This window comes from Mirounga angustirostris, unplaced genomic scaffold (genome assembly GCF_029215605.1).
Source record: "Mirounga angustirostris isolate CCGP_5_RB_7025 unplaced genomic scaffold, mMirAng1.0.hap1 SCAF_15, whole genome shotgun sequence".
Taxonomy (NCBI): Eukaryota; Metazoa; Chordata; class Mammalia; order Carnivora; family Phocidae; genus Mirounga; species Mirounga angustirostris.
Window position 1 is genome coordinate 19,772,781 of NW_026991723.1, and position 12,062 is coordinate 19,784,842.

At 40.4% G+C, this 12,062-nt stretch overlaps 1 protein-coding gene across 5 annotated transcripts in view; it reads left to right on the plus strand.

Annotated features, from left to right (window-relative positions):
• Window positions 1-12,062, plus strand: part of CEP78 (centrosomal protein 78) — a 46,558-nt gene that overhangs the window by 13,460 nt on the left and 21,036 nt on the right. For all 5 annotated transcript variants that reach the window (XR_010407830.1, XM_045882290.3, XM_045882292.3 and 2 more), the window contains exons 9-11: window positions 1,592-1,724; window positions 2,874-2,919; window positions 4,502-4,630. Coding sequence is in view for 4 of the 5 variants with exons in the window: in XM_045882290.3 (XP_045738246.1) it covers window positions 1,592-1,724; window positions 2,874-2,919; window positions 4,502-4,630 (308 nt within the window). In the remaining variant the exon portion in view is untranslated. The remainder of the gene's footprint in view (window positions 1-1,591; window positions 1,725-2,873; window positions 2,920-4,501; window positions 4,631-12,062) is intronic.

Here is a 12,062-nt window from a genome sequence, read left to right on the forward strand (position 1 = left end):
AAATAAAAAATTAAAAATCTTTTTTTTTCTTAGCATGATTAAACAAAGTGACTGAAATGTACAAGCTCACTGAGCTATTTTAAGAGTAATTTTATTTCTTGGGCTTTTTTTTGTATTTGCCTCAGTTATGTGGAGACATAGAGGTAAGCCACATCAGTGTCTGGCTATATAGTTAGATCCAGGTGAGTATAGAGGTTACATAATTGTGTGAGTTGTCACATTCACATTGTAATCATGTGTGCAGAAAGAAGATAGGAACTCGAATGGGGATTTTATCTCCTTACAAGATAAGTGTGAATTCTTTTGGATTTAATTACAAATGGCATATTTGCATTAGTTTCTGAAAGTCAGGGGAGAGGTGTACATGTACAAACCACGTATATATGAACATTTTTTTCCTTGAGAGTAATTAAGTTGAAAAACAAAAAAGAGCACAAGATGAATGGAACTTCTATATATTTTAAGAGGCATATAAATTTATCCAGAGAAATCACACAGGTCATGTGGTGATTATCAATAAGCTACATTATATGAAATATTTGTCCTCTATTGCCACATATGTTTTATTTCTCTTGCTATCCTAATGCTGCTAAAGTAGTATAGTAAAATAGATCTGAAGAATAAATATAACAAACCTATATTACTTGTTTTGAGTAACTGTAAAAAAATTAAATGTCAATTTTAATATATGGTTTATTCTAAATATATTAGCACGTAGGTCTAGTTTTTGTTACTATTTCATATAAGGATATTGATTTTTTAGTACTGAAATGTAGGCCAAGTCTCCATATCTTGCTCTTTATCCATTGGGTCTTATTTCTTCTTTGTTTTCTTTTCTTTTTTTTTTTTTTTAAGATTTTATTTTTCAACAGAGAGAGACGACAGCGAGAGAGGGAACACAAGTAGGGAGAGTGGGTGAGGGAGAAGCAGGCTTCCCGCGGAGCAGGGAGCCCGATGCGGGGCTTGATCCCAGGACCCTGGGATCATGACCTGCGCCGAAGGCAGACGCTTAACGACTGAGCCACCCAGGCGCCCCTCTTTTTTGTGTTCTATATGAAATCAAATGAGCAATGAAGGTTGACAGACTTACGGAGGGTAACATTGACTTACCTGCCACTTAGCAGCTTTCAGTCCTATTCCTTTGATTGTTTTCACATGGAAAATTTAATCTTAAATTAAAATTTTGGTCTAATTCAGATTCTCTTTGGCAGGAATCAGGGATGTATCAGTGTTTATCTTTGAGATTCAGAAATACCACAGATACTCTGAGATTCAATAAACTGGATGTTTCTGCATGATACATAAGATGTATCGTGCATGTTTCATTCTTTGGGTTATATTTTTTATTTCTGGATGTTTTGTGCATCTCATATACTTGTATTTTAGTTAAAATGATAACTTGTTACTCTAGAAGAACTTAGATTTGTAAACATTGCTAGTCCATGTCAAAGCATTTTTACAGAACGATCTTGTTATTAATGGCCTCGCATCTTTGGCAGGTGCCTGTTTTATAAAGTGCGAACATGTGATAATTGCTGTGTCACCATTTAGTGCATCTTGATTTTGTCCTTTAATGCTTTCGCAAACATAGGATTGGCCACAAAGAAACCTGTAAGTAATGGAAGGAAACACCCCCTTGGTAAAGAATATTCTCCTGAGCCTCTACCTCCTGGCGTCTCTGGTTTCCTGCCGTGGCGCACAGCGGAACGTGCAAAAAGGACCAGGTATTTATTCCGTCTTGAGTCGTTTAGAAATTTTCATTTTGGAGCTTCAGTTGTGCGGGAGGTCTCTAATGGTTTCTCTAGAGAAAAAAATGATAACTCACACGTGGCTTCTGCCTAATGGGTCCTTGAAAGAAGAAAAAAAATATAGTTATAATTGGGAGTTGCAAATTATTTCTTATGTGTCCCAACAAACATTCTCTCCACCGGTACAGGTGAGTAAAGGTTTCATTAAAGGCGGGTGTAATTGAGCTGGGCCCTACAGTGCAGGAGGAGGAACTTGGACATGTAAGGAATGGGGAAAAAAGACATTTTCGGCCTGGGGGATAGTTTAGTACAGAATGGATGGGGAAGTAGGGATTAGACTTAATCTAACTCAGTCAACCGGCTTAACTCATTTTAGTGAATCAGATTTAGTAAATCAAATTAGATTTAACTAGTTTTAGCTGATTACTTACCCAGGGGATAACAGTGCATAGCGATTTTTATACTAGAAGTATAAAAGTCTCTTTAAATGGTCGAACTATAATTTTAGGCCTGCTGAGTGAATTAGTTTGCTGTAGATTATTTTCAGGTAATTTACAGGGTAGTATTCAAGAAATTGGGGATTAACAATTGCTTAAGAAAACAAAGAATTGATTTTAAATAAGACTTGAGGTAGGTACTATGTAAAATAATTGTTCACTTGCTCACATTGAATTGTTGAATATAATCTCCATTGCAAATGGTGATGTGAATTATTATTGCATAAACTCTAGTTCCCAGGCCCCGGTCTTTACACTTCAGTTTTATGACTTTGTGATTTCATATCTTCTTTTTATGATAACTGTTAATATCGAGACCATTCTGACCACAAGGAGTTGTCAATTGGAGAATGATTATTAGTCAAGGAAGTTAGATTGGAAGTCTAAACCGTCCTGAACGTAGAAAGTGAAGACACCCCTCAGCAGTTCAGAGAGTTGTGACAAGCCAGTCTGCTAAATTCTGTTCAATTTTCTGCCAGGTCCTTATTTTGAGCTTATTTTGCTTATACGTAATTCATATGTATTATTAATAGTATTATTGTACATAATTCTAGCAAATTCTAGCAAACTGGCATTAACTGGTAATATTCACATCAATGTTTAACTTAATTTGTTGGTATCTCTTTAGGGGTTTTCCATTAATCAAAACTCATGATGTATATAATCATTTGCAGGTATGTAGTTCTCATATTTACAATATATAGAAGGTTAAGTGGGAAAGGTGGGAGGGCGTTCTCTTTGCATTTCAAACTAAACAGAGCCTTACAGAAAACATTTCCCTCTCTGAAATAAATCCATTGGCAACTTGTCAGGTTGCTCTCCCAATGACGGTATGTAGTTGTGTGAATATGACACACACTGGGGATCTTGTGGTTCCATCCGTAAACAGGGAAGCCATTTCTCCAGTCCACAAGTCACCTGTTAACCCAGTGAAAGGAATTTGACTGCCAACTCATGGAGCTACCATTCTCAAGAATGTCTTTTATGTTTTCGAGAAATGTCATTTGAGAGCTATATGTATAAGTATGTGTATAAGTTCCAGATCCTAGAGGCAAAATAAAGAAGCCAGTCCCAGAGCGTCTGCTCTCTCAGAGCACTTCTTCCGCTCTCACCAAGGCCACACACATTCCCTGTCCTACCAGCCAATTCCGTCAGAGTGTCAGGTTCTCCTTCCCCCTTGTCCTGGGGAACTACATAGCAGCTCTGAGTAAGGTAACACTACTGGATTGAGAGAAGAGCACCCCGGGTGTGAGCCCTGCCCACTGCATGTCCAGAAGAAGGGGTGCACACCTCATTCTACCATTGGGACTTTCCTGTACTGTGGGATTTGTTGCCCGTGGTTAAAATGACACCCCAGTGACTTGTCTTCTGTGCAGTTATGTAATCCCAGCACTCCTCTTTTTGATCTGTAGACTTTTTATGGGGTTATGATCAGGTCAGTTTTCAAATGTTTGGGAACAGCATACTGAACTGCATTCCAGTGGCAGTGAATTGACAGGAGAACTGTATTACCATTACAGTAGTTCTGCTTTAAGGTGGCTAAAGGATGGTAAGATGAGGTTTTTGATGGGTCCATTTTAGTTGTGCATGTGTAAGTGATTTTTTTAATTTTCATGTTTTTTTTTTCACTAGATCTGTTGACTTTCTAATTATTCTTCTAATTCTTCTTATCAGTCCCCTACTGATGGATTTTTTCCTCCAAAAACTACATTTTCTTCCAGACTTTTTGTACCTAACAGTGGAGAGTAAATGTCTCATCTGCAGTAAAAAGTTGGTCTGAGAAAAATGTTTACCCTGGCTCCTCAGTTGGCTTATATGAAAGAAAGTTAATAAAATAATATGGAGGATTCCAAATATTAATTTTTTTTTTTTAATTTATTTGACAGAGACAGAGATAGCAAGAGCAGGAACACAAGCAGTGGGAGGGGAAGGGGGAGAAGCAGGCCTCCCCCCGAGGAGGGAGCCCGATGTGGGACTCGATCCCAGGACCCTGGGATCATGACCTGAGCCGAAGGCAGACGCTTAACGACTGAGCCACCCAGGCGCCCTCAAATATTAATCTTAACAGAATTCTATACAGTGACAGCAAAAATAAATCATTGTCATTTTACTTTGTCATTGCTTGTTTTAGACTAAGCAGTGGAAGACATTTATACATAATGACTTGATACCTCAGGTCAGTTTTGTTAAATGTCCTGTAATATTTGTTATCTGGTTTTTGTTATCTCTTCTACAACCTTGACTTCTTTCTCTAAGCAATCAGATTTTCCTGTGACTGTGACAGTAGAGAGTCCTTCCTCCTCAGAAATTGAAGAGGTCGACGATTCATCCGAAAGTGTTCAAGAAGAGCCTGAGAAAACCAGTTTAAAACAAGAAGCATTAGAGGTATAAAGTTACCACTTTAAGATCCAGAGATTATTTTTTAAACCGTAGTGGTTACTGGGCAGGGGGAAGCCTGATTAGGGCACTGGATGAGCTTGTACATGGCTTCTGTCTTCCCCTCAACGATTTCTTGGCTTAAACCAAGGTGGAAGGTAGACGTTTGAATTCTGAGAAATAAAAATCAAAACATGTCATCAGTAATATATTTTCCTTTCCTAACCGACTGAGCCACCCAGGGGCCCCTTTTACTATTTGATTTTTTAAAAAAGAAAGCCAGATTTTTATTTTCCCAATTAAAATTAATGATAATAACATAGAGAAATTTTAAGATAAGTACTTGGAAAATTACAAAATGTTAGAGTGGGATGAATCTGTAATTGATGTAGAATTACCCTTTTCATTTTCTAAATGAGCACCTACAATTTGTAGCACTTAAAATGCTTTGTTACTAAGCTGCAGAGTAAAGACAAGACCCCAGACCGTCTAATTTGCGTTCATGGTCATTTTATTTTTTTTTTAAAGATTTTATTTATTTATTTGACAGAGAGAGACACAGCGAGAGAGGGGACACAAGTAGGGGGAGAGGGAGAGGGAGAAGAGGCTTCCCCCTGAGCAGGGAGCCCGATGCGGGGCTCGATCCCAGGACCCCAGGATCATGACCTGAGCCGAAGGCAGACGCTCAGTGACTGAGCCACCCAGGCGCCTCTCATGGTCGTTTTAGATTTCCTGCACTGAGACACTAGGGAGCTTGTACTTCTAAAAGCAACAGTAAGGCACTGGGGAAGGCCAAGATGGTCAGGAACTGTAACTAGGGACTACCTGATTCACGATGTGCTGAGGACCCTCTCGGCTCTTCTCCACTTTGATAAGACATTAAAGTGCTGGTATCAAATTTTTAAGAATATATCCACAACAATCAAGAGAAGGGATTTCAACATTTTTTTCAGAGACAGAAGACAAGTGGAAGGGTGTGAAGCTGTGAACAGAGGAACAGTACCACCTAGAATTTGCACAGGGACTGGCTGCAGCTGAGGGAATCTAATCCCCCACGGCAGAAACAGCTCCATCTTCAGATGTGCGTGACAGAGAGAGGGTGGAGTTGGTTAAAAATGTGACTGAAATAGGGAGAGCGTGTGGAAGGTTTATATTTGGGAGAGCTGACTCCCATCCCTACCCTCATTCTCCTGAAATGAGATAATTTGACTTTGGGAGAAACTAAATTCTACTCCTGAAACCACTATTACACTAGATGTTAACTAACCAGAATTTAAATAAAAATTTGGAGAAAAAAAGACTGGGGAGAATTAGGGCACCTAGTGGAGTTTTGCACCCTAGAAAAGAGTATTTGGGGGTTCCTTATTACAACTGACTACCCACCTCTTCACACATAAGAGAAGCCAGTCAATCATGAGCTTCCAGGGAGCTTTCTGCTCCCGTTCCTAAGTAGAAAATAACCATGGTTCGCCTGAGAGTTAGTAAAGCATACAACATGATGGGAAAAAAAAAAAAAAGAGTAAAAACGGATACCTGGTAGGACCAGGGACTATTTGCTGTTACTGTCTCTCAACAGAAAACAGAACAAAATGTAAATATCAGCTTTGATAAAGGTAGGTTTGGAAGGTAAATAGGAGGTGGAAAGAAGGGGAAAAGGCATGAATGTCTTCATTTCCCAAAGCGGGGTGTTGAGAGAGTTTGTGGTCGATAAACAATACAGAGTTTTATTTATTTATTTGACTCGGAGAGAGAGATAGTGAGAGAGAGCGCACAAGCAGGGGGAGAGGCAGAGGGAGGGGCAGAGGGAGAGGGAGAAGCAGGCTCCCCACTGAGCAGGGAGCCCAATGCGGGGCTCCATCCCAGAACCCCGGGATCATGACCTGAGCCAAAGGCAGACACTAAACCGACTGAGCCACTCAGGCACCCCAACAATACAGATTTTTTTTTAAAGATCTTATTTATTTGAGAGAGAGACAAAGAGAGTGAGAGAAAAAGAGAGAGAGAACACGAGCGGGGTGAGGGGGAGAGGGAGAAGCAGACTCCCTGCTGAACAGGGAGCCCGATCCCAGGACCCCAGGATCACGACCTGAGCCGAAGGCAGACATTCAACCGACTGAGCCACCCAGCCCCCCCCCAACAATACAGATTTTTAAGTATATCACTGCAAGTCAAAGAGTTCATGACCAGTGGGAAAACGAATGGTGATGTGACTTCACTGAGAGGAATGGACTTAGGAAAGAGTGTAAATGAACTAATGTCTTATTTGGTAAAGTAGGAAGTTAATAATGTCTAAAATTTCATCATGACGTAGTCATGTAAGTTTCTTATTTGGAAATGAGAAGAATTAAAAATAAGAATGGCTAAAGTCTCATTAAGAAAGGAAATCCAGATGGCTAATAAACATGGACAAGTGTCCAATATGAAATGCCACTACCCTTCAATCACATTAACAAAGAAGTCTGATAATTACAGGTTTCCTAGACCTGGAGTATAATAGGAATCTCACACCCTGCTTATATGGGCATATAAATCGACACAGCTACTTTGGAAAGCATTCAACATTGTTCATTACCTGAAGGCGTGCTAATCCTTCACAACCCAAGTTTCCCTATCCCCTGCCCAGCCGGTATACATACTAGAATAACTGGTGCAATAGGGTACGTGTGTGATTTGCTTTAGGACCAACTAAAAGCAGCCCAAACATCCCTTAAGAGTCGAAAATGATGTGTATTCATACAGTGGGGAAACTACAAAGCAATAAAGTTGAATGAACTAGAGCCTACTGGCAACAATGTAGATGAATTTTTAAAAACAATATTGACTGGAAGACTGCATATACTGTGATTCTCTTTACATGAAGTTAAGAGTTGGCAAAACCAAAGGGAATTTTTAGGGATGCATGCATGTAAAGATGCACTTTTTAGTATGGATACCGTATTTTACAATTAAAACCTACTCAAAGGGGCGCCTGGCTGGTTCAGTCGGTAGAGCATGTAACTCTTGATCTTGGAACTGTGAATTCAAACCCCACGCTGGGCATAAAGATTACTTAAAAAAAATGAAAACCTGCTTAAGAAAAGGTTGCCTCTAGGGGGCTGTATGTGTGAGTGAGTTGAGACTATTTGATTTTAAGTCTTTCGCTACTGTTTGCATTCACATATATTCACTATATGTGAATTAGCATTAACTGAACATACCCTATGCAGCAAGCACTCTTCTGAGTTTATGTGAGTGTTGTTAACTTGTAATCCTCACAAGAACTGTGTCTTCATGTTAGAGATGAGGAAATGGAGGCCTAGAGTTACTGAACTTGTCCAAGGTTATATAGCTGAGGGGCAGGGCCAGGTTTTAGCCACAGAGATTCTGAATTTTTAAAATATAATCTGAAGGAGAAATTTAACTACTAATTACACACAGAACTCCTATTGGCACAGGTTTACCTTATTCAACAATTACTTTTCGTGTGCTTTGTGCTAGATACATGTGCTGGGATCAAATATGCCCCCTTCCCCTAAATTTCTTGCACTTTGAAGTGAGGAAGCAAGCCAACAGTTATAGTAGAAGTTATATACCAAGTGATACATTGCTGAAAGCAGTCTAAAATCTTAGGAACCTTTTGTAGATCAGTATCACAGAACCTTAAAAATGTTCATTTGCTTTGATCTCAAACTCATTTTTATTGACTCATTGCAAGAAAATTATCTACATATGGGAAAAGGCCTTCATGCGTAAAAATATTTTGTTTTATAATACTGAAAGGTTGGAAAGGATTTAAATGTTTAACCATATAGGAATGATTACAGAACCAAGACATGCTCAGTGGAATATTTTGTAGCCCATTAAAAAAGTCAAGGTTAGGGGTGGCTCAGTTGGTTAAGTGGCCGACTCTTGATTTCAGCTCAGGTCATGGTCTCAAGGTCAGGATATTGCACCCCCGAGTTGTGCTTCTTGCTCAGCAGGGAGTCTGCTTGAGATTCTCTCTCACTCTCTCCCCCCTCTCCCCTGCCAGCTCACGGGCACTCTTTCTCTCTCTCTCTCAAAAATAAATAAATCTTTTTTAAAAATCAAGGCTATGAATCCCGACTATATAAAAAATGATCCACTGTAAATGAAAAAAAGTTGGGGCGCCTGGGTGGCTCAGTCGTTAAGCGTCTGCCTTCAGCTCAGATCATGGTCCCAGGACCCTGGGATCGAGCCCCGCATCGGGCTTCCTGCTTAGCAGGAGGCCTGCTTCTCCCTCTCCCACTCCCCCTGCTTGTGTTCCTTCTCTCGCTATGTCTCTCTCTGTTAAATAAATAAATAAAATCTTTAAAAAAAAAAATAAATGGAAAAAAGTTAAACATAAAATTAGAGATACAATATGATGGGAGCTTTGTTCCAGGAAAGAAAAAAAAAACTAGCCAATGTATAGAAGGGGAAGGAGAGCAGATGACAAGAAAGAGGATTTCTCCAAAACCTGATCATTAGTCTAATTTACATAACAGAATGTCAGATAATTTTGCTTTCTAATCTTTTGGTTCCATATTTTTTTTAAGTATAGACATTGAGCTTTTTTTAAAATTTGTTTTAATTTAAATTCAATTAATTAACATATAATGTATTATTAGTTTCAGAGGTAGAGTTCAGTGATTCATCAGTCTTATATAAAACCCAGTGTTGATTACTTCTTGTTCCCCCCCTTAATGTCCCATAACCCAGTTACCCCACCCCCACCCCCTCCCCTCCAGCATCCCTCAGTTTGTTTCCTATGATTAAGAGTCTCTTACGGTTTCATATTTTTTTAAAGAGCATGAATTACTTTTAACTTTGTAGGAAGGTACAGTTTTTCATGAAAATCCAACGTGATATTCTAACTCCCTCCACTAGAGGGAGAAGCTATTTCATGTAATTGCACAATGTGCTGTTTATATTTAGAGCCAGTTGAGAATGGAGCATTTCAGTCTGTACATTCTCTGATTGTGGTGAGACTTTCTTGTTTACTGATTTGTTTAGAATTTCTGTGAAATAAGTTTTAAATATTAAAACCATTATATAGGGGCGCCTGGGTGGCTCAGTCGTTAAGCGTCTGCCTTCGGCTCAGGTCATGATCCCGGGGTCCTGGGATCGAGCCCTGCATCGGGCTCCCTGCTCCGCGGGAGGCCTGCTTCTCCCTCTCCCACTCCCCCTGCTTGTGTTCCTGCTCTCTCTCTCTCTCTCTGTCAAAAAATAAGTAAAATCTTAAAAAAGAAAAAAAGATTTATTAAAAAAAATAATAAAAAAATTATATAAGTAAGTAGAGGTATTTGTAATTTTTTTCCTTTGTCCCCATTAAAAATTTGGCTGGCTTCAAATGTTTAATGAAACATTGAAGAATTTGAAGTTGTTAGACTATTTTAAAATTTTTAAACGTAAATTCTGAGTATAAAGTATATGTTCATTGAGCAAATTTCTAAAAACAATGGAAAACTTACTGAAGAAAATAAAAGCCACCTCTATGTACACACACCTCATCTACCCTTTTGTCATAAAAAGGTGTCAAAAATATTTTGTCATGTCACTAAATACTCTCCTACCTCAGAGAATCTTAGATTAAGCTTCTGTCCTCTCGCCCCTGAAAAACGCACAGAATATAAAGCTCCTGCAAGCCCATTCATTAATTCTGGTTAAGACCTCTTGTCAGTGTTTTTTAGTGGCTTTGCAGAGCATTTCTTCATATGGGTGTGCTGTTTTTATTTAAACTAACCCAATTTGGAAGCTTGTAGCTCACTTCTAGGGTTAGGCCTAAACAGTCGCGTATGACACGTCGGTAGATAAATCTTTGCCCAGGTCTTTGGTGGTTTCCTTAGGGTAAACTCCTGGGTGTAGGGTCGGTGGTATGTACTCACTGCCCCGAAGCTAGTGCTAGTTTCCTCCGTCAAGACAGCATGTAACAGAGTTCCCCCCTCAAGCCGCATGCACCAGGGGTAAACTAAACTCTGAGTTGAAATTCTTTAAGTGATTGTCCAAAAGCCTTTAAAGTGTATAAATATACCTTGTTGTTTTAGTAAGTGGAGGTATTTTGTTTATTGCTGCACAAGAAACCAGCCCCACAACAGCGGCTTTAAACAGTAGAAGTCCTTGATTGTGTTCATGAACCTGGGGCTTGAGCAGTATATCAATGTTCTATTGCTGTGAACCTCATGGCTTGAAACACCACCTGCTGACGAGCTCCCAGTTCCGTAGGTCAGAAGTCCAGGTACGGCATGACTAGGCTCTCTGCTTCGTCTCAGAGAGCTGAAGTCATATGTCAGTCAGGCTGTGTTCTCATCGTGGCTCTGGGGAAGAACCTACTCCCAACTTAGACAGCTCATTGGCCTAATTCAGTTCTTTTTTTTTTTTTTTTTTTTTTTTAAGATTTTATTTATTTATTTGACAGAGAGAGACACAGCGAGAGAGGGAACACAAGCAGGGGGAGCGGGAGAGGGAGAAGCAGGCTTCCCGCGGAGCAGGGAGCCCGATGCGGGACTCGATCCCAGGACCCCGCGACCATGACCTGAGCCGAAGGCAGTCGCTTAACGACTGAGCCACCCAGGCGCCCTCTCTCTCTCTTTTTTTTAAAGATTTTATTTATTTATTTGACAGAGAGAGACACAGCGAGAGAGGGAACACAAGCAGGGGGAGTGGGAGAGGGAGAAGCAGGCTTACCGCCGAGCAGGGAGCCCGATGTGGGGCTCAATCCCAGGACCCCGGGATCATGACCTGAGCCAAAGGCAGATGCTTAACGACTGAGCCACCCAGGCGCCCTCTCTCTCTCTTTTTTTAAAGATTTTATTTATTTATTTGACAGAGAGAGACACAGCGAGAGCGGGAACACAAGCAGGGGGACCGGGAGAGGGAGAAGCAGGCTTCCCGCGGAGCAGGGAGTCCGATGCGGGACTCGATCCCAGGACCCCGCGACCATGACCTGAGCCGAAGGCAGTCGCTTAACCAACTGAGCCACCCAGGCGCCCGGCCTAATTCAGTTCTTGGAGTTGTAGGACAGAGATCCTCCTTTCATGCTGGCTGTCAGTTGGGGGACAGTCTCAGCTCCTAGAGGCCTCCCTCCCATTCCTTGCCACGACATCACACTTGACTTGTTCAAAGCCAGCCACAAAGAATCTCGCCTTTGTCCCTTTTTTACTTTAGATCTTAAGGAAGACCCCAGTCCCTTTTAATAGGCCACCTGATTAAGTTACATCCACCCAGAATAATTTCTGAAGATCAATTAAAGATTTGAGGAACCTTAATTACATCTTCAAAATCCCTTCACTGCAGCACCAATTAGATCAGTATTTGATTAACTGGGAGGATCATATAGTTTAGCCGGTAGGACTCTGAGGGGCTGTCTTAGAATTCTGCCAGCCACAAGTAGTGTCCCCCGCTGCAAGGACTTAAGTATCTTGTTCTTGGAAATCAAAACTTACCAGTGTCCATTCTATTTTTT